The 22,621-nt window shown below is 51.9% G+C and overlaps 1 protein-coding gene and 1 long non-coding RNA gene across 2 annotated transcripts; one reads left to right on the forward strand and one right to left on the reverse strand.

Annotated features, from left to right (window-relative positions):
• Positions 1-2,896: 2,896 nt before the first annotated feature.
• LOC139075784 (uncharacterized) lies at positions 2,897-6,825 on the reverse strand. Its single transcript, XR_011526573.1, has 2 exons — positions 6,704-6,825; positions 2,897-3,379 (listed from the first exon to the last, which is right to left on the reverse strand). It is a non-coding gene; the product is annotated as an uncharacterized lncRNA (long non-coding RNA).
• On the forward strand, positions 6,302-21,738 carry HAAO (3-hydroxyanthranilate 3,4-dioxygenase). The gene is made up of 10 exons (XM_008531373.2): positions 6,302-6,659; positions 9,356-9,434; positions 14,997-15,080; positions 15,420-15,526; positions 18,178-18,267; positions 18,590-18,633; positions 18,909-19,054; positions 20,870-20,938; positions 21,126-21,208; positions 21,314-21,738. Exons 1-10 carry the CDS (start codon positions 6,493-6,495, stop codon positions 21,390-21,392), a joined length of 948 nt encoding a protein of 315 aa, XP_008529595.2. The 5' UTR covers positions 6,302-6,492; the 3' UTR covers positions 21,393-21,738.
• The last annotated feature ends 883 nt before the right edge of the window (positions 21,739-22,621 follow it).

Raw genomic sequence — 22,621 nt, forward strand, 5'->3', positions numbered from 1 at the left:
ACATTTGAGAAAAGTCAGTATCATCAAAGAGAGACAAGCTAGAACCTTTCCCAGACTCCCTTGAGGTTAGGTGAGACGACTGACTGAGTTTCAGCCAGTGGAATGTGAACAGAAGTGTGCACACCACTTTTAGCTAGGTCTGGCCTCCACTCTCTCTTTTCCTCTTTCTGCCAGCTGGATTTCAATGCCCAGCATGATACTGGAAGTTACATAATGAGGGAAACAAGATCCTGTGTCAAGTTCTGTGAAATCATGTCCCTAAATTTGCACTTTGTAAAAATGAGAAGTGAACTTCCATTGTATTAAACCACTGAGTTTGGAGTGGGGTGGTTTTTTTTTCCTGTTACATCAGCTAATATTACCTTCCCTGATAAACAGTTTACATTTTAAAACAGTTTCCTTGAAGAAATAAGGGAGTGTATCACATCCATGAAATGAAGAAAGCCAGTTGTAGAAGGGAACCAATTAAACACTTTGTAAATAAAAATATGAAACCATTGAAATTTAAAACTCAGTAGATGAGCTGAATAGTAGAATACATCAACTAAACAGAAAAAGAGTAAAATGGAAGACCAGGCAGAAGAATATTCCCAGAATGCAGAACAAAGGAAGATGGGGGATAAGAAAGTTAAATGACATGCAGAGAAGATCTAAAAATTGTAACATTCATTGAAAAAAATTCTGGAAGTTGATAATAGAGAGAATAGATGAGAAACAACTTTTTTTCTTTTTGAGGAAGATTAGCCCTGAGCTAACTACTGCCAGTCCCTCTCTTTTTGCTGAGGAAGCCTGGCCCTGAGCTAACATCCGTGCCCATCTTCCTCTACTTTATATGTGGGACACCTACCACAGCATGGTGTGCCAAGCAGTGCCATGTCCGCACCCGAGATTCGAACTGGTGAACCCCGGGCCACCAAGAAGCGGAACATGCGCACTTAACCACTGTGCCACCGGGCTGGCCCCACAATTTTTTTTTTAAAGTCAAGAATTTTCCAGATCTGACGAAAGATAGACACACACACATATACACGAATACACAAATGATTCCAGAAAAAAGTATGGAATATAAGAAGCAATAGCAAGTTAATACATTAGGAAAACGTATTAAGACATCTAAGTATTGCCTGTATAAAATTTTAAAATAATAATCTAAAAAATATCAACACAGAAGTTGTCAATAGGGAATTCCAGAAGGAAGTTAAAGCTTGCCCAAATTCCTTTGTTCTTGCCTTGTTCTAGGGGTGGATATCGATGCTGATTAACTATACACATTATTAGAAATCTACAAGTTTAAATATGTATGTATTTAAAGAATAACCACTAGACACATAGGAATAGAATGTAGAAGGGGAAATGGATCAAAGAAAACTTAATCAAAAGCCAGGTGTAGTGGGCATGGTTGACTACCTCCCAAGCATCGTTTCCCACCTCCAGGCAGGAGCCAGAGTTTCCTGTGAGTATCGCAGCGCCCCCCCCTGCCCCCCCCCCACCTCATGGCCACTGACCTTGGGGAAGCCGACTCCATCTCCGGCTTCAGGTACAAATCTTAATTTGACTAAATCAATCAGAGTATCCCACTCCCTTTGCCCCAGTAATTGTTTTGGGTGTGGGCATGTGAGCCTCATATTGCCAGGAAACACACCTGGTTCTCACCTGGGGGTACTTTTGCCCCCTAGGGACATTTAGCAATGTCTGGAGACACTTTTGGTTGTCCCAGCTGAGGGAAAGCTACTGGCATCTAGTGGAGAGAAGCCATGGATGTGCTAAACATCCTACAATGCAAAGGACAGCCCCCCCACAACAATTATCCAGCCCAAAATGTCAGTGGTGGCAAGTTTGAGAACCTCTGGTCTAAAGGAAAAGCTGTGGACAGTATACATGCCTTGATCCCTCAGGGATCCAGCCTTGAGGTGAAGCTGATGCTGCAGATGGCAGATCTGAAGGATGGAAAGAACCAGGGTCCATGATGACACTACTGGGACACAGGCTCATTCTCCCTCTGGGTATACAGTTACATGACCTTTTAACTTTAACTTTCTCTTGGCTAGGCCACTGTTTACCTGGGGTCTCCGTTACTTGCAGCCATGAGCATCCTGATAAACTAGGAAAGAGAGAAAGAGAAACAAAAGAAAAAACAAGAAGGTGTATGTGGTAGACAATGTCCCATTCTCCCATCCACTCCCCCTACCAAAGACCCCCATGTGCTAATCCCCAGAATCTGACAGTATGTCACCTTACATGATGAAAAGGACTTTTGCAGATGTGATTACATTAAGGAGTTTGAGATGGAGAGATTATCCTGGATTATCTGAGTGGGTCCAATGTTCTCACAAAGGCTTTTATGAGGAAAAGAGGGAAGCAGGAGAGTCACAGAAAGAGGAGAGCAGAGGTGGGAGTGATGCTCTTCAGCAATGGAGGAAGGGGCCCTGAGCCAAGGAATGCAGGTGACTTCTAGAAGATGGGAAGGGCAAGGATACAGGTTCTCTCCTAGAGCCCCAGAAAAAATGCAGCTCTGACAATAGTTTGAATTTAGCCCGTAAGACCCATTCAGACTTCTGACCTCTAGAACTATAAGAGACTAAAGGTGTGTCATTTTAAGACATTAAGTTTGTAATAATTTGTAAGAGCAGCAATGGGAAACAAACACAGCATGGAGATTAGAAAACCCAAAACAAGATGTCAGGAGTAAGTACAAACATACCAATAATCACACAAATATGAAAGAGTTGAATCCACCTGTTAAGTAATGGAGGCTCTCGGATTCTATATTTTTAAACTCCTGCTATGTGCTATTCATGAGCAGTATACCTAAAAGAAAATGACAGAAAACGACACAAATAACTTGGTGTCTCAGTTATCTACTGCAGTCTAACCACCACCCCCAAAATTTAATGACTTGAAATAACGACCATTTTATTTGCTCTGTGGGTCTGTAATTTGACCTGTGCTCAGCTAGTCAGGTCCTCTGCTGGTCTCCTCTGGGATCACTCATGCAGCTGCCATCATCCAGCAGCTCAAGTCAGGCTGGAGGGTCGAAAATGGTGTCACGCAGATGGGGCTGCCTGTTGGCCGACCCCACTCTCCACTCAGCCTCTCACCCTCAAGGAGGCCAGCCCAGGCTTCTGCGTGTGGTGGCAGTGGCATTCAGGTGATGAGCGCAGCTGCTGCGAGACCTAGCGAGGACTCCACTCAGATGTCCCAAAGCATCAGTTCTGCGGCCTTCTATATTCAAAGCAGGTCACAATGGCAACCATGAATCAAACATGTGGGGAAACAGACTCCACCTTAGATGGGAAGAATGGCAAAGTCACATTGCAAGAGGTATGGTTTCGAGAAGGGAAGGAGTTATTCTGGCATCTTTTCAATCAACTTACCATGCCTGGAAAATACACAAACACACAAAAGCAGGTATAGCAATATCAGTATCAGACAAAGATGACAAGAAACTAAGAGGAAGTATTTCATATTGATAAAAGAAACACTACAACAAGAAAATAAAATAGTCATGAGCCTTTTTACATCTAACAACATAGACTCAAAATATGTAAAGCAAAATCTGCTCAAAGCATTAGGAGAAACTGACCAAAAATTACAATGGGAGACTTTAACATGCTTCTCTCAGAAACTAAAATATTAAGCAATTAGAAAAATAAGGATAATGATTACTAGGGTAACCTAACAGGTTGATCTAATAGAAGCATTTAGAAATGTATTCTCAGCGGAGAATACACATTCACAAAAAATGACCATAGGCTCAGCTGTGAAGGAAATCTTAACACATCCTCCCACCCCAAAATAATACACAGACCATCTTCACTCACCACAATGCAATAAAATTAGAAGTGAAAAACAAATGATGGCCTAAACCCCCCCCCCCAAAAATAAATCAATTATGTATTTAGAAATTTTAAAACAGACTTGTAAATAACCCCAGTTAAAAAGATAGCAGGCCCAGAACCCAGATTCCCAAATAACCAATACAGTTCATGATCTAGCCCTTTTATTCACATAAAGCTATTTATTCTTAAGTATTTACTGAATTATGTGAAAAGGTGGGAAAGTGGGAGAGGCAGAGAGGCAGAGAGAGGCCAAGGTGGGCTGGAAAACGGATTGGCCGGAGCAACTAGTTCTGTCCACTGAGAGACTGAAGGGATGTGGCAGTTATCACCAGCCAGGTTCAGCAAAGCTTAGGAGCATCTACTGGACTCAGTGGCCTGGGCGGGCACACACCATGCAGGGGAGCCAGAGCAATGCCCCAGCAAGTGGGACAGGCTCTGATGATCTCTGATCCCAGGCAGATGCTGTTTGCTTCTGATTCCGCAGTGCAAATCAGCTCCTGTGTACAGTGGGGAAGGGTGGCTACTTCGAGCAGGTAAGATCCAAAATCTAGAAGGAGCCCACAGGTCAATACCCAGAAGGATTCTGGATGGCTGTGACTACATGATGCCAGACCACCCAGAGAAAATGGGAACTGTCAGTTTTCTGAACATTGGAGTTAAATGGTGCCCAATATCCAAGCTAGGCAGGCAGCTTACCAATGGAATAGACATGGTGTTTTCTCCACACAGCACAAACCAGAGAGAACAGATTATTTAGCCTGTGTTTAGGATTCATCTGGATAATTCAGATCCCAAACATTCTACTTGTGGCCTCAATTATTCATGTTAACTATATAGATTAAAATACAAGGTAACTATCATTGTTTCCTTTTTAGTAGTAACAGAACATCTGTTAGAATGAAATCATTTTTTTCCTATTGGTGTGAATTCATTCATGCCTAATCCACCCACCCAGTCATCCATCCATCCGTTTAACAAACATCCAAAGCAAACCTAACACATCATAGATCCTTGGTGTTTATGTGTCACTGTTTACATCTCCTCTGATTACTTGTAGATGAGAAAGATAAAGAATATGGTTTGAGTTATTTTGGTGCCAAACAATATTCTAGAAGGAAATGCTCAGCAAAAAAGTTCTACATAAATAATTAAAAAGAAAAAGGAGGGAGAAAGGGAAAAAAAAGGGGGTGGAGGTGGAGAAGGAACAGGAGGGTTCCAGCGGAGGTGGGTGGGAATTTTTTTTCCTTTCTGACTGGGTTTTGATTTGCATAGGGGAGTCTCTGTGTCTGAAGGTGCTGAGAAAACCAGCCCACTCTAGGCAGCAGGGAGGGGGCAAGACGGCCGGGAGGCAGGAGCCGCAAGGGAGAGTTCTGACTTTCTTACACCCTATACCCTCTCTGGATTCTGGTGTCAGAGCCTGAGCTATTTTCCTTCTCCCCCACCTTCCACCTCCCCACTCCACCCTCCTCCAACACACACCCCCAATTTTCCTAAGAATTCTGAGTCCGGAAGAAAGAAAGAGAAAAGCAGGTGTCCAATTGTCCTTACCCTCCTCCGAATCCCCACCCACACACAGAGGTACCAAGTCTCCCCAGCGCCCCCGAGGATGACTGGGTGAGAGCCTGCCACACCGGGCTGTAATATTAGCACAGGTTTGCCCGCCCTCCCCACCCCCAGGCCCCGAGATTCCTGAGGGCTAGGACACCGAGTGTCCAATTCTTCATCTGTAAAACTCCGCATATGATTGTCACGTGACTTGAGCATGTCCCTAAGACTTGGAGTGTGCTCAGAACAGTGCTGGGCTCTTGACGTGCTCTACCTCCTCGGGCGAACGCAGCGGAGGAGACAGCGCCCTCCAGCCCGGGTCCTGCGGATCCCTATCGTGCGCCGGGGGCTCGAGAGCATCGCGCCCGCAGGCGCTCCTCCCATCCTTTCCCGGACGGCTTCCCTCCCCCAGCCAAAGGCAGCGCCCAGCGAGCGGCACTAAGTAAATCTGGGGACTCTGGCCTGACCTCCGTCCTCGCGAGAGACAAAAAACTAACATGACGTTGGGCCTGTGGTGGCCGCTGTGCAACCCGGAGAGGGCTGTGTAGGCATTCCCATTTTCCAGATGAGAAAGTGAGGCTTCAATCCAGTGCTAGCGCCCCTGTATCAGGCGCTCGGATTTCCAAACCCGCCTCCTCCCCATTACAGTATTTCTTTCGGCCTCCCTGGGGCCCAAGAGGAAAGTCTGGGGACAAGGGACCAGGAAGGTTCTAGATCGTATGTCTTCTGCCTGTATCAGGCTCCCAGCCCCGCGCGGGTGTGCGGGGAGCCCAGGATGTGCGGCCCAGGCCAAGCCGGTGCCTGCAGGGACGCAGGGGAGGCGCGTGGCGGTGTCCCCCTATCCCCCCCCACCTCCCCCACCTCCCCCACCTCCCCCACCTCCCCCACCTCCCCCACCTCCCCCACCTCCATCTCCCACACCCGCCACTCCACCCCCGCGCGGAGGCTGCAGGGCTTGGCAAGGGCAGGCCAGGGGCGGCGCGGAGGGCAGGCGAGCTCCAGACCAAAGTCCGAGAGGGGCCAGAGCACTAGACCCCTGCCCCAGCCACAGAGGTATCCTGGGGAAAGGGGGAGTTGCCCCGCCCTTTGACCCCCGGGATGCTGATTAATGAGGCGGCCCATAGGCGGCTGGGCGGAGCCGCGCCCCTCCGACGGTGCTAGGCACACGCTCCAGAGCGCGGCTCCCCGGGCGGCCATGGAGCGTCTGGTGAGAGTGAAAACTTGGGTGGAGGAGAACCGGGCCTCCTTCCTGCCCCCGGTCTGCAACAAGCTCCTGTGAGTCCCAGGCACGCCCCGGTGCTCCTGCCCTCTGTCCTCACCTCCTCCTCCATCTGCACCCCTCATCTCTCACCCTCCAGCTCCACGTTTCCTGACCCAGAAGCCTGCAGAAAGGGGACTGTCATCCTCACGGTGCCTTCAGGGGAGGGTGAGGGCTGGCTGTTCCGGGTTCCCCTACCCTCCTCTGTTCCTCTTTCTGGTTACTCTGCGTGCAGATTGTGACTTTGCCTTCTGAGGATGGTTGGGTGACTCTAAGGCTAGGAGAGATGCAGGTGGCAGGTCCCAGCCCTGACCCCCAGGGCTGAGAAACAGCTCTCCAACCCCCAGTGGCTCTCAGTTTGGGGAGGGAGGTTTTCAATGCTCTAGAATTACAGCAGAGCCCAGGTCTGGGGACAGCCCAATCATACACCCCACTCTGTCCTGGAAGCCACAGGCAGAGATGAAATCAGGGGATCCACTCCTGTAGGAGGATCTTGATATATTTGCTCTTCCCAGGTCTCCTCTTTGCGGGCAGCACACACACTCCCACCAGGCCCTCCCTAGCCACCTCTGCCCACAGCACCCAACAGGGCTGATCACCGTCCCCTGTGGACCCTTCACCCCACTCCCCTTCACTCAGCTCTGCGGCCTAGCCTGGTGTGCTCCCCAGCTCCAGGCTCACAGTCTCATGTTTGCTGTGTCCACAGAACATCTCCAACAGGGTGGCCCCTCAAACCACACAGCTACAATCACTAACACTTTGACAAGCCAGACACCGTACCAAGTGTTTTTACCTCATCTCGTTTAGTTCTCACAGTAGCCCCATGAGATTTTAATAAGTAACTTTCCGAATGTCACAGAGCTAGTGCAGGACAGGGTCCAGACTCAAGCCCACAGAAGAGTTTGACTCCAAAGTCCACACTCTTGGTCACTGTGCAATACCGCCACGGTTAACAGTCAATATCTCCCCCAAAAGCCTCGTCTCTTCTACCACTGTTGTCGCCTTCAGCTCTTTCCTCCACTTCATGCCCGGCCACAGTCTCATTCTCAGTCCTCCAGTTTCTCTCCTAACGGTGTTTCAGATCCGTCTGCTCTTCTCCAGCCCTATAAGAGTACTGCTCTGGTTCTACCCTTGTCACCTCCAGCCTGGGCAGTAACGGGCTGCTTCTGCCTCCCAGCCCGTTTCAGGCTCCCAGCCCCGCGTGGGCCCTCCCCAGGCAGCCCCCCACCCAGCCCTCCAGTGCTGCCCCGATATTAACAATCACAAAATGCAAACCCTCCCTTTGTTCATTCAGTACATGGCCACTGAGCACCTGCTCCATCCCAGGCACTGTTCGGGACGCTGGAGATACAGCAGGAAACCGCTTGACCGAAGTCCCTTCCTCAGGGGGCTGACCTTGCAGTGGGAGGAGGCAGCAAAGAGAAGCCAGCAGGAGGTGGGAGCAGGCAGGCAGACATGGCAGCCACAGGGCAAAGGAGGGCTGTGACTTTTCCCCCTTTGGCTGTGAGGGCTGTGAGCCAGAGTCTGCTTCTGGCCTCTCCCAGCTCCTGCGGGTTTGGTGGCAATCTCTGCATTCCTTGGCGTCTGCTGCGTCACCTCCGTCTCTGCCTCACCCTCACGGGGCATTCTCCCTGTGAGTGTGTCTGTGTCTGAGTCTCCCCGTTCCATAAGGACACCGGTTGTACTGGACTAGGGGCCACCCTACGCCAGTATGACCTCAGCATAGCTTAACTGATTACATCTGCAATGACCCTATTTCCAAAAGAGGTCACATTCCGAGGTACAGGGGGGTTAGGACTTCAATATATGGATTTGGAGTTGGGGGGGGACATATGAAGCTGCTGGAGGGTTTTGAGCAGAGGAAGGACGTGGTCTGGCTTACGCATTTTGACTGATGGGTTGAAATAGTTCTTGAGTGGGCTCATTCAAGAACTTTCTGTATGTACCTAAATTCTATCTTAGTAAAGTTGATTTAAAGAAAAAAAAAAATTCCGAGGCTCCCTGGCTCTCCTCAGGCCAAGACCAAACTGCTTGGCTGAGCTCTTGAGGCCTTGGGTGGCCTGGTCCCCCATCCAGATCCAGCCTTCTCACCACCGCTCCCCAGGACCCCTCACACACCACCAGGACACCAGTGCTGGCAGTCTCGGGGCTCTGCACCTCCACTTCCTTCCCCAAGTCCTCACAGCTTTAAGCCCAGCAGTTTTGGGGGCACGGAGAGCCTCATAATCAGACAGCTCTAGGGGGTGGGGGAGAGAAAGGTCATTTTACCCCTGCACTGCCCCCAGCCCCAGGAGGTCGGGCCTCCAGTTTGCTCTCCTGTATTTGGAGATCTTGAGCACAGCGCAGGAATCCCAGTTGATGAAGAGATAGATCCACCACCACGCTGTTCCCCCTCCTGGGTCAGACGATGTGGGGGACACATGCACACACACACAAATACACCGAGACACAGAAACAGAGAGACACAGGCGTGCACACAGTTGCAGACAGACACATAGACACACAGACTCTTGGATGTACACAGGCACACTGGGATGAGACTGGAGGGGGTCCACGTCAGAGACTGGCAGGGACAGTGGACAGTGATGCAGAAACAGCCCTGTTACCTCTCCCAGGTGTACCCAGGCTCCCTCCGGCCCCCCCACAGGCCCTGCACCCCTCCTGTCGTCTCCCACCAGCTGGTTCAGGACCTCTCCCTGCTCATCCATTGCAGGCACCAGAAACAGCTCAAAATCATGTTCGTCGGGGGCCCCAACACGAGGAAGGACTACCACATCGAGGAGGGTGAGGAGGTAGGCCTGCGGACTGCCCCCTCCCAGACCCAGCCCTGGGGGTAGGGGACACTTCCCATGCAAGGGCTAGAGCCTGTGGACAGGAGCTGGGGGTGGTCAGATGGCTGAGGGGTGAAGGAGCACAACCGAAATCACGGGGCAGCACTGCTGCCTGGAAGCTGTGGGCACACAGTGACAGCTTTGACAGCTCCCTGCTCCAAGGAACTCTGCTGGGGGAGCCCCAGGAAAGAGCCCAGACTCTGTGGTGTGAGAGGCTCTAGCTGTTGGGCATCGCCCCCTGGACACAGGGGCCATCCATGCTCCAGGTGGAGTGTCCTGGTCCCCTCCCCCCAAAACCCAAATATGCAAGATTGGCCTCCAAAATGAAACCCAAATGCTGAGAGGGACCTGGACACTATACTCTGGTCCCAGGAGCTAAGTTCTCCAGGAAGGGTGGGGGCTGGGAGGCCCCCTCCTTATCTAGAGGCACAAGGCACCCCAGTCACTTAGGAGCTGTTTGATGGGCAGTGGGATTTGCACTGAATACCCTTTTGTACCTTGACTTTTGAACTGTGTTTCTGCACTACCTACCCCAAAGTAAATAAACAAAAGTAAAAGAAAAAGATTGGCCCCCTTAAGGAGGGACACAGCTGGGTTCCCAGCTATCAGAATCTCTGGAGGCAAAGGATCAGTATGCCCCCCCCATCATCCTGGGGAGCCTGACGCTGGGGTTCGAGGTCCAGAGTCCATCTTGGTTACCAGCCTCCACCCCCATCACTGGCATCTCAGTCACAGCTGGGCACTGGGGGGAGCACAGGAGAATCACTCACTCAACAAATATTTACTGAGCACCCGATATGGGGGCGGGGGGCAGAGCGGGTGAGGACCCCCGGCCAGCACGGAGCTGCCTGGGCAGAGCAGAGCTGCCAACCCCTCACCTCTCCCACTTCCAGGGCCCCACACCTCTCCAGGCCGCCCGCTTCTCACAACCCACCTCACTGGAGACCGTTTTCCTCTGTGGGAAAAATCAGCAGGAAAATCCAAAATGACAGAGAGAAGACAGGATTGGATTGGGAATGGCCGCAGTAGGGGAGACAAGGCTGGTTGCAGGGTCTCTACTGCCTGTCTCAGTCAGCCTCAGGGCCCCATCTGTCTTCCGGAGGCTTCTACTCTGTTTGCCCTGGTCTCAGTGCCCACAGCTCCTGTCTCCCTCCCTCCTTCCTTCCCTTCTTGCCCCCTACCACCTCTGCCCCATGACCCTCCTCAGGATCTCCCCAAGCTGCTCTGTTGGTGGGGTGTCCACTTAGGGCCCAGGCTAAGCCCTGACTCAGCTGGGTGGCTGACAGATGAGGAGGTCTGGCCTGAGCAGATGTCCCCACTCTGGAGGGACACGCAGGTGGTTGGGAGAAATTTGGCTAGAGGGAGGTAGTGACAGCTTGGTACCACCCTGAGGTAGAGAAGAGTACCAGCCTCAGGCCCTGAGAAGACACAAGGCTGAGGGTCAGCATCCTCTCTGCCTCTACCTGTCGTCACTCAGCTGGAGCCTGGGGACACTTCAGGCTGGGGGTCGGAGCCGCCCTAGCCCCAGGGTCCAGGCTCTTCTCTGGTGAGAGAAGGGGAGTCACTGAGCCCGATTTTCCTCCTGGCTGGGCTCAGGCCTCTGCAACAGCCCTTCCGGTGCCCGGCTCCACCCACCACACACACTCCACTTGCCCCACTCCTTCCCTTGGGGGGCACAGGTGCCAGGGGGCCTGGGCTGGGAGCCAGCGGGATCTGGGTTGGAGTCTCTGCCTCTTACTAAGCGTGTGATCTTGGACAGGTCCCATCAGATCACCTCTTGGAGCCTGTCTCTTTACCCTGCCTGGTGGAAGGATTAAATGTGTGTAGAGTATGTGCACAGAGCTGGTGCAGAGTAGGGCCTAACATGCATTGGTTCTCTGCACCACCAGCCCCCTCTGGCCTTTCCTGCCCGGCAGGCCTTTCCAGGCTGAGGAGGCCAGATTCAATTCAATATCTGCCTGAGCCGTACAGTTAATCCTCTAGCTAGCCCCAGGCTCCAAACGTCATTTACTTCCAAACAGAACATAATTCTTTTTGGATTGCCCGTGGCTGTTTGGGATTTTCTGCTGTTCAGGATCTGGACCTCTGCTCCAGGCCAGGCCTGTCCCTCATCACGGGGAAGGCCTCTGGGCAGAGAGACAAGACTGAAGAAAAACCATTCCTTTCTCTGGTTTTGTTTGATGGCCACTCATACCTTATGGCCTGCCCAGAAAGGGTTTGAATTTGGCCCAGACCATCACTCCAGACCCTGCTCCCGCCCCAGCTCTCCCGGGTTATTTTCAGGGCCTAAGGACTGTGGCCCCCTCCCTAGAAATCTCTAGGCCCTTCCTCCTCTCTCCCCAACCATGGAAGGAACCCTGCCACCACCACCAACACACACACCCAGGGACTTCCTCCCAGCTAGGGGAGGGGATGGGGTGGGTTTGCAGAATTACTCCCTGGTAAGTTTTTTCTTACTTGTTTTAAATAACTTGCATGGGTTATTTATTCATTTTTGATGAGGAAGATTGCCCCTGAGCTAACGTCTGTGTCAGTCTTCCTCTATTTTGTATGTGGGACACTGCCACAGCATGGCTTGATGAGTGGTGCATAGGTCCACACCTGGGATCTGAACCCTTGAACCCTGGGCTGCTGAAGCAGAGCACTAGAACCTAACCACTAAGCCACCAGGCCAGCCCAATGTATGCATTATTTTTAATAATAAAAGTAAATATTGTTTATTGTAGAAAACATGAGAAATATAGAAAAGACAAATGTATACCTCATTCATAATCCCACCACTCAGGGGAACCACTGTGAACACTGCTTGTATTTATACACGTGTCGCTATGTGATTAGAATCCTCCTGGTGTAGTTTTGAAGCTTGCTGTAACATGATAATCACAAACATAGTTTTTAATGGCTGCATAATGTTCCATATTTACCCCATCATAAAAGTGACATTTTCCCTATTATTATTATTAGGGTTATTTTTGCTATTCCTCTTATCACTAATATTAGTTGCTAGGGGTTTATTCAGTGCTGACTATGTGCTGGGTACGTTAATGTACAGCATCCCAGACAGACTTCACAGCAACGTTCTTAGTAGATACTGTCATTTTATAGATGAGGAAATGGAAGAACAGAAAGGCTGAGTTAACCAAGGGTGCATGGCCACTTGGCCGATGCTGGAATCTATGCTTTTAACTACCATGTGCTATGATAAACACCCATTCATGGGCACCACGAGGCAGGTGCATTTCTTTCTTTCTTTTTTTTTTTCTTTTGAGGAAGATTAGCCCTGAGCTAACTGCTGCCAATCCTCCTCTTTTTGCTGAGGAAGACTGGCCCTGAGCTCACATCCATGCCCATTCTCCTCTACTTTATATGTGGGACGCCTGCCACAGCATGGCTTGCTGAGCACTGCCATGTCTGCACCCAGGATCCGAACAGGTGAAGCCCGGGCTGCTGAAGCGGAACATGTGCACTTAACTGTTGCACCACTGGGCCGGCCCTGGTGCATTTCTGATTCACTGCAGCCACCTTCCTAGAGATGGAATTACTAGTCAAGAGTGTAAGGTAGCCAACTGTCCTGGTCTGCCCTGGACTTCCCTGGTTTCAGCACTGAAGATCCTGCATCCCAAGAAAGCCCTCAGGCCGTCCTGCAGGGGTGTGAGCTGTGAAGGCTCTGCCTGCCCACTGCCAAATTGCCCTTCAGAGGGGCTGTGTCAACTTGCCCTTCATGGCAGACTGTAAGGCCACATTTCTCTAGTTTCTCTGAGCTCAGCTTGATTTCTGTTAGTACGTACAGTCATGCATCACTTACTGATGGGGATTTGTTCTGAGAAACGCGTCATTAGACAATTTTGTGATTGTGCGAACATTCTAGAGTGAAATGAAGGGGAATAAAATTTGCCACCCCAAAATGTGTCTCTTCAACCTGAGAATTATTTTAGGCTGATTATTTTTAAGAAAAGAAAGACAAAGTTTTTCTTATTATTTCTCCCTTAACTGCTTAAAAAAATTCAGATGAAAAAACCTGTCTCAGGAAGCAAGCTATCACCTTTGCATAACATGAGCTAGGTGGTAGACAGGAGGAACCTAGAAAAGCCTGTTTGCTGGGCTCCCCTCTGTGTTCTTCTGTTTCTGTGTGGCCAAACAAACACTTGTTTTCCAAACATTTGCTCCTTTTCACCTACGTGTGAATTGCCTTCTTTACCTTTGAAGTCCCTGACTCTCCCCATCCCCGTCTTCTTTTGTCTTTAGCTGAGGATGGTATTTAAGGTGAGGGCTTCAGCCATTCTGGCAAGTTACTCGGTTTTCCTGGGCTTCTCCCATGTATACATGTTATTAAACTTTTGTTTGTTTTTCTCCTGTTAATCTGTCTCATGTCAATTTAATTCTTAGACCAGCCAGAAGAATCTAGAAGAGTAGAGGAAAATTTCTTTCTTACACAGTACTTCTTTCTACGGTGTTTACTTACACAAACCTAGATGGTATAGCCTGCTATAGACCTAGGCTATATGGTACTAATCTCATGGGACCATGGGTCTGACATGATTGAAACGTCGTTTTGTGGTGCATGACTGTAGATGCTGTGACAAGAACCTCTATCTCTAACTCCTTACATGATAATGATAATTATTATTATTAATAACACTCCTTCAATTATTTGGCTGGGGCTTTTAATACCCAGGCAATGTGTGACTGGTGGAGAGAACAATGTGTCTGCCTCCTTGGCCTCCCAGCTCCATGGAGTGATCTCAGTAAACATGTAAACACATTAATTAGGGACTTAAGATGCAATAGGAAAAACGCAGTAGGGGCCCCACCCAACCCCACCCTAGGGAGATAGCAGGAGGCAAGGGCTGCCATCCTTCACAGCCCTCAGGCCACCCCAGCTTCCAGCATCGAGTCCACCATTTACTGGCTGACCTCCAAAGGGATTTGGACAGGCGCAGCCCCACCCCATGCCAGGGCGTCACCGTGGCCAGAGGAGCCAGCACAGGCTCCAGAGCTACACACAGACTCGGGCCCAAACTGCAGCTCTAGGACTAACTAAATGTGTGACCTTGAACAAGTTGCTTTACTCTCTGAGCCTCAGTCTTCATTTTTGCTTTTTGCAGAATGAGGCTAATAATACCTTTGGAGGTTGTTGTAAAGACTTCTGACCATGTATAAGAAAGTGCCTGCATAGCCCCTGAGACACAACAAATGGGTGATTCTCCTTACCTGGCTGAAGGGTCACTGGATTCTCCAGTGAGCATCTCAGCCAGCCTCCTGCCCCTAAGCCAGACACCAACTTTTGTGTCCTGGGTACCTTGGTCATCACTTATGCGTCAAGATGCGATCCTTGTGTGTCCCCAGCCCTCCTGTCTGTAGCATGTATCAGAGGAGGCTGGGGCCTCAGGGCAGGAGTGACGGAGCTGCTAATACACTCTGAGGCATCCAGGAATTTTCTCAGGTTTCCTGGTCAGAATTCAGGCCAAGGACCTGGAAGAGGGAGTTCGGAGAGTCCGAGCTTGTCTCCTGTCCTGTTCACAGGTGTTTTACCAGTTGGAGGGTGACATGGTTCTCCGAGTCCTGGAGCGAGGGAAGCACCGGGATGTGATCATTCGGCAGGGAGAGGTGAGGAGCAGGGGGCCCCAGGGGTGGGGGCAAAGGGCCACCAGAGAGGAATCCACTGTGTCCACTCATCCTGGCTTTGGTGGAGGCCTTGTCCTCCCCGCTTTTCCCTGCCCTCCTGCCCCCCCAGCCTGCCCTGGCCCCATCCTTGGGCACTGCCTCCTCTAGGCTGCCCATCCTCACACAGCCCGACCTTCCCTGCAGTTCCGGGGATGGAGGCTGGGCAGAGAGGTGGGCTGGAGGGGATCCTGTGGGTCAGCTGGGGAGGCCCAGGACGCTGCAGGCACTGAGGTCTCTGTCAAGGATTACAGCGTTGCTGGCATCTGTCCCCACCCACTGCAGATATTCCTCTTGCCTGCCAGGGTCCCCCACTCTCCACAGAGGTTTGCCAACACCGTGGGGCTGGTGATTGAGCGGAAGCGGCTGAAAACGGAGTTAGATGGGCTCAGGTAAATGAGCCTTGTCTGGGGGTCTGGGGCAGAGAGACAGGGGCAAACAGTGGAGGGACGGATCCAAGATACACCCAAGAAAGTGCTTCCTGGCCACTGAAAGGGTTGGAGGCAATGGAAATCCTGTATTTGCTGGCTGATGGGGAGGGGTTAGGGTAGGTGGTGGAGTTGGTTTGATGGTGGGGGTGGCGAGGATGTTCTTTGTGAGCCCTTGGGAGCCCACTCATCCTAAAGACCTTCTGGCTGGGACCAGAACCTATGCTTTCCACACTGAGGTCTGCTGGGGGGTGTGGGTGGAGCCAAAGTCAGATGTTCCTGGCCTAGGGCAGCGGGGGACACTCCTGCTCCCCCAGCCTCCAACCCTAGAGCTTATTCAGTCTCCGCCAGCGCACGCCTCTGCTTGTTTCCCTTCTCCAGCTCACTCAACCAGCACTAACATTTGTATAACACTTGCTGTGTGCCGGGATGGGCTAAGCGCATTGTGCGTATTTATTCATTCCATCCTCAACATGATCCTTTGGGGTAGGTACTGTTTTCATCTGTGCTTTACAGATGAAGAAATTGGACACAGGGAAGTTGAGTTTGCCAGAAAGTGGCAGAGCTGGCATTGCAGAGAAACATGAAGTTGGGGCCAGGACAGTCTCGTTAGGAGAGTGAGTCCGCACCAGGGAGGGGACGAACACTGGGGCAGAGACAGCGCTCTGTTCTGTAGCTGAGTCCCTATTTGCTTCCAATCAGTCACCTGATTTTCATCCCCGAAAGGAGGATGCAGCCTGTGGCTCAGGGGGACACAGATTTTTCCAAAAGCTAAACTATTTTTAAGAAAATTAAAATTTCCCAACAAGTTACTGGGGTCAGGATACTCTGCCTCACATCTTCTGTTATGATGGACATTTTTTAATGCTTCCCTTTTTTCTAATTACCAAGGTCATACACATTCAGTCTTGAAATCTGGAAAAGTACAAGAAAGCAAAATGAACAAAATTAAAATGATTTGTCAGGAAAAGGGTGAATTTTATGGTACGAATATGATAGCTCAATAAAACGAAATAAACAATAATAAAGAGAAAAAAATTGTCGTTCCCACCAATTAAACCTAACGAAACACTTTAACTTGCATCTTGTCTTTTTCCTGTGCATATCTATGCCTTATAGCATTGCAGTCTTATTGCAAGTATGGATTTGAGTTCTGCTTTTTTAATATTAAAAACTCATGAGTAATTCTTATACTATAAATCCTTTTCAAAAAATACAATGTTAGGGGCTCCACTTCGGCAGCCTGGGGTTCGCCAGTTCAGATCCCAGGTGCGGACATGGCACCGCTTGGCAAGCCATGCTGTGGTAGGCATGCCACATATAAAGTAGAGGAAGATGGGCACAGATCTTAGCTCAGGGCCAGTCTTCCTCAGCAAAAAGAGGAGGACTGGCGGCAGATGTTAGCTCAGGGCTAATCTTCTTCTTCAAAATAAATGTTAATGACTATATACTCATCTACTGCATAATAGTTTATTGTAGAGACAGTTGCTTGGCCTTAAATTCTAAAAGAAATTTTTCACATGGGGTTTTATAGGGAGAGTCTTTAATGATGGAGAGGAAGGAGTCCTCAATAACATTTTTATAGTAAATTCAATAACAGATTTTGTCTGGCTGCTCTTGACCTTTAATAAAAGCCAGGACTCGACATTAAAATGCCACTCTGAGGGCAATTCCTAGAGGACACTGCCTTCCAGTTATGAAGCTTTCTGGTGGCCTGCTCCATCCCAGGATAGGACTTAGGATGCCAGGCAGGGTGGATGCACTGTGTGTGTGTGTAAACCATCTTCCATAAGCAGGACCACTTCTCTTTTTGGGGAGGAGTTGAAGAGCAGACAGAGCTGGCCTGGCCCCTGGAGCTGAGCCCGGGGATTAGGTGTTCAGTCAGCAGATGTGCTGCACACACTGGGGCCTGAGGCATGGCCCAGTCTGCCAGGCACTCCTCGGACCAGAGGAGGAGCTCACAGAGTCGCGCTGGGGGTTTGGGAATCTACTAGAAGCTTATGTGTACATGCATAGGGACCTTCCTCCAGAGAAGATGCCCAGCGCTTTGCTCCAGTCTCAAAGGTACCCATGACCCTGAAGGGAGAAGGACCCCTCATCTGGGGGCGTCTTTCCCAGGTTGGTTCCTTAGGGTTGCACATGTTTTGACCTGGCAGAGCCTAGCTGCAGGTGCTGGATTCAGACTCAGCCTTGGCTTCCCCTTTGGGAAAAATAAAGACGCTTGTCATTGATGCTGTCTACGCTTCTCAGACTGTCTCGACTCTATCCTGCTTCTGCCACTCACAGGCTGTGTAATTCCTCCCAAGTTGCCCGGCTTCCCTGCGCCTCAGAGTTCCATCCCCTTTGTAAGTGGTCAAGTTTCAGGAACCAGGAAGCACCGTGCCGATGGAGTCAATGATAGCCTTCCCACCTTGGGGGCACACCTGTGCTTCTGGGAGAGCCAGGAGTGGCTGTGCCGGCACTGACCACTAGGTTGCGCTAACAGGGGGAAGCAGGCAGCCAGCCCTGCGGGGCTGGCCAGGGCCCAGCCGTCCACAAGCAGAGCCAGGCCTGAGCCAGGCTGCTCTGAGGCCGCCCAGGTGGGGAGCTGGGTTGCCCGTGCTTTGCTCTGACAGGTACTACGTGGGGGACACCACAGACGTCCTGTTTGAGAAGTGGTTCTACTGCGAGGACCTTGGCACACAGTTGGCTCCCATCATCCAGGAGTGAGCCCCCAGCCCAGCCCCTGCCCCTGCCCCTCGCTCTCCTGAGGCCCCATGCTCTGGCCGGGGAGGGTAGACCCATCCCAGCAGTGTTTCACAGCAGCACCTGCTGCAAACCATCACACTTGGGATTTAGGGAGAAAGTCTGCCCCTCCCTGAGTGGGAGGGTCCCGGCTGGAGTGCCCCTGGGGAGGATCTGGGAGGGAGGGGATGACACATATACAATGAATCATGTGTGGGCCCCATCTCTGTGTGTGTGTGTGTCTCACTAGCCGCTCATTTGGGAATGCTGGCCACTCCTCCTCCTCCCCATTTGTCCCTGCAGGTTCTTCAGCTCTGAGCAGCACAGAACGGGAAAGCCAAACCCCGGTAAGGGCACTGGGAACCATGTCTCCCCCTCTTTCCCTCCTTTCCCAGAGTAGGATGAGTCTTGGCCCAGAGTACTCTGCCCAGTACTCAGGGTACAAGAAAATGCCACCAAATAGTACCCCGCCCCCACCCCACACTCCCTATGGCTGCATGGTCCTTGAGCTGGATCCAGAGCCCATTCTGGTGATTGAGAGCTGGGGCCCCTGGGAACTGGGCCCGCTGGGGCTGGGCAGGCTGGGCCAGAGGACACTGACCGTGCTGTGCTCTGGGTGCAGACCAGCTGCTCAAGGAACCGCCGTTCTCGCTGAGCACACGATCCGTCATGGAGCCCATGTCCCTGGAGGCCTGGCTGGATGGCCACCACAGGGAGCTGCAGGCTGGCACACCCCTCAGCCTGTTTGGGGACACCTATGAGACCCAGGTAATGCAGCCCTGGGCCACCACGGGCATCCACCCAGAAGCCCCAGGAAATGGGAACTAATCACGCACGCGTGCAAACACACACACCAGTTTCAGAGGTTGTGGATGTGGACGTAGGTCTTCCTGCTTCCTCCCTGACTCAGAGAATGATGACTTCACTATGAGTGGAAGCACGTGTCCCAAGCGATCTTTTTGCCTTCAGAGTAGGGGGTTGCCCCTCCACTGACAGGTTCCTGACGGTCTGGGATTATCCCTTTGCTAGGAATTCCTGGGCTTTTGGCTAGTCACAGCCTTGGGAGCTGGAAGAGAGAGGTGTTTGGGGTGAGGGTTGGGTGGAGAGGTGCCCAGAGAGAGACTCAAACAAAGCCAGCCCTCTTCCATTCGACATTTATTGAGTGCCTATTATGTTTCAGGCTCTGGTAGGAAAATAAGATAGAGTCACTGCCTCAAAGAATGTAAGGTTTAGTAAACCGACAAGTTAATCAACAGTCACAATCATGTGATATCTTATTTGGTAGAGAAGCTTTAGGAAGCTGTAGGAGGATAAAGGAGGAACACAGCCTGGGAGGGAAGTCAGGGAAGGCTTCCTGGAGGAGGTGATGTGTAAGATGCCTTTTAAGGTGAACGTAGGAGTTTGCAAAAGGAAGAAAGGGCGATGGAGACAGCATTGTAGGTGAGGGACAAGCATAAGCAAAGGCATGGAAGCTTGAGACAGCCTGGAAGTACAAGTAGCTGAGGTTGGCTGGAGCCAGGGCACGCAAGTAGGGCAGCAGGTACAATTGCTAGAAGGCCAGAGTGGCAGGCAGAGTCCAGGTCCTGGTGGGTCTCCTGCGCTCGGCAAGGTGCAAGGACTTATCCTGAAGACAGCAGAGCTTCACCCAAGCATTGAAGCAGTAGCATGAGGAGGCCAGAGTGGTGTTTCAGAAAGATCAGTGTACTGTGTGTGGGGACGGGATCAGGAGGGCAAGGAGACCTGCCAGGAGGCTCGTGTTCTCTTGTGCTTTTGTGTTCTCTTGTGCTTTACAGTTTGTCACTGGCACATCCCTTGTAGTCTGAATTCGACACTCCCATGAAGGGATGCTCACTGGATACAGACCCACCCTTAGAGGCCCGACCAGCAGACCCCGAGAGCTTTCACAGGGCTGTGAGAGCTGGCACACACCACAAAGCCCCTCCCACCCCATCAGGCAACGTCATTCAGCACCCAGCTGGCCTCATGTCCCTGCCTTCCACCTCCTTCACACCCCTGCTCCTACCTGCTTCAGTTTACACCCACGACTCTCTACTGAGTCCCACTCTGGGCCAGCGGGAGCGCGGCCTGCACAGTAGCTGTGGGCTTCTGGGCTGACGCAGGTCAGAGAGGGACAGCCTCCCTCTTGCTCATCCCCTCCCATCTCCCTTCTCCTCCTCCTTAGACCAGAATCTCACAGAGGAAGGGGGTGGCACCCTTTGGGGAAACGCGTGTGTGCACTACATGGAGCTGCACTATGCCGTGTACACATGTGTGTGTGTGTCCCTGGTGTGCCCCTGGCAGGCATGCCTTCATACGGGTCAGCAACAGTTGTGACATGTGTAAGATGCATGTGCAGTTGTGACGTGTAACAGATGTGCACATGCATATGAAGGGCAGGCACCTGTGATCCCGAAGGCAGGTGGGCAGCCCCCGTCGTGATGAAGGCAGCTTTCCTCTCCAAGTCCTGGTTGCGTTGCGGGCCCCACCCTGCCTCACATAGGCCTGGTGACTGGGGGCCAGGTTCAAGGCCATCTCCTACGTGGGGCACGAAGCACCAGGAAGATCTGTGTCACTTCCTACCAGGTGATCGTCCACGGACAAGGCAGCAGCAAAGACCTGAGACAGGACGTGGACGTGTGGCTGTGGCAGCTGGCAAGTGGGGCCTGTGGCAGAGGGTGGCACAACCTCCTGCGCACGGGGACCGGGCTGCTCCTGGGCCTTGGACTCCCATAGCCCACACTGGCCCCCAGGGCCTCCTTGCCAAGGCAGACTCAGGGATGCTTGGACAGGTGCTGAGGACCAACAGCCTCCATTGGATTCCCTTGCTCCTCTTTCCCAGGAGGGCTCCTCTGTGGTGACAATAAGGGGACAACACCTGAGCCTGACCCCCGATGATAGCCTCCTGGTGCCAGCCGGGACTGTGTGCGTACACGGGGAGGACTTTCCCCCAGCAGTGGGACCACCCTCCTTTCCCTGGGGTCCTCAGGGCCAGCCTTGTCTGAGCCCTGCCCACCTGTGTCTCCACAGGTATGCCTGGGAACGAGGGCAAGGCTCTGCAGCCCTGGCCGTGACCCAGGACCCTGCCTGCAAGAAACCCCTGGGGTGACCCTCTTTCTGTGGGCCCAACGCAGCCACAGGGTGTGCCCAAGGACCACCCTTGCCAAATAAGTCTCCCAACCCCACTGCTTCTACCTGTACTGCTGCTGAGCGACTCAGCATCCTACACGCTGGGCCCTGGACATCATTGTCACCCATTCTCCTCCTGTTCCTCTGAGTTGACAGGTTCCTGGGGGGCTGGTTGCTCCCCTCCCCCTCTAACAGCCTTCTTCCCTGAACGGTTCTGCCTGGTGGTCTGCCCCCTGAGGCTGGGCTGCCTCTCCATCCCTCTTTTGCCAGCACGGCACTTGCCTGCCACCAAAAATTCCCTCAATAAAGGCTTCCTGGTGGATGAACACCTTTGGGTCTGATGCATACAGGCTGTCGCCGATGGCAGCCCCCATGTGCCTATGACTGTGTGTGTCTGGGGTGCCAGGGGCACTGGGTGACCGTGGACGTGTGGAGGGTCTGTTCTTCGGGGGTGCCTGCTTGTGGAGGGGCTCTCATCACTGTGTTTTTACGTACGTTATCTCATTTAATCCTCACGACTCTCCAGCAGGTGGTAGCACCCCATTTTACAGATGAGGCTCAGAGAGGGTTGGAAAGCAGGCAGCTGTGTTTCCAACCCAGGTCTGTCTGCATTCAAACTGCAGGCTGGTGGTCTTACCACCCTGCACCCTGTGATCGCAGCCTATCTGCCCTCAGCCTTGGCCAGATGGGAGCCCAAGGCAGAGAAAAGACCTGGAGATCTGTGGGAGAGGGGCCAACGGCCACGTGCCTGAAACCCAGAGGCCTAGGCAGAGTTGGAAGCACAGGGCACACTGCTGACCACAGCCAGATGGCAAGGGGTGGGCGTCAGGTCCTGGAGCTTGGAGCCACGGCCTCTCTTGGTACTGTCCTAGCTATCAGAAGCCGAGGCCCTCACCTCTGCCCACAAGCCTGGCCCCATGGGCTCATGAGAACACCACACAATGGGAGAGCAGGACTTGTACCTCGTCTGAAGCCAGCCCCAGCCCCCTGCTCCCCTCTCTGCGGTGAATACAGGGTGATGGCAGGCTGGGGTGGACAGTGGCAGGGAGACTTGAGGATTCTCAGGATGGTATTGTCTGGGGGAGAAGCCCCCAGGTCCCCAGGTCATGGCAGTAGAAACTTGGCAAGGGAGCCCTCTGCCTGTGGGCTATACTTCATCATGTACGTGGACTTGGGACCATCACAGACTTTGGAACCATCAGGAATGTG

Source organism: Equus przewalskii, chromosome 14 (genome assembly GCF_037783145.1).
Source record: "Equus przewalskii isolate Varuska chromosome 14, EquPr2, whole genome shotgun sequence".
Classification (NCBI taxonomy): domain Eukaryota; kingdom Metazoa; phylum Chordata; class Mammalia; order Perissodactyla; family Equidae; genus Equus; species Equus przewalskii.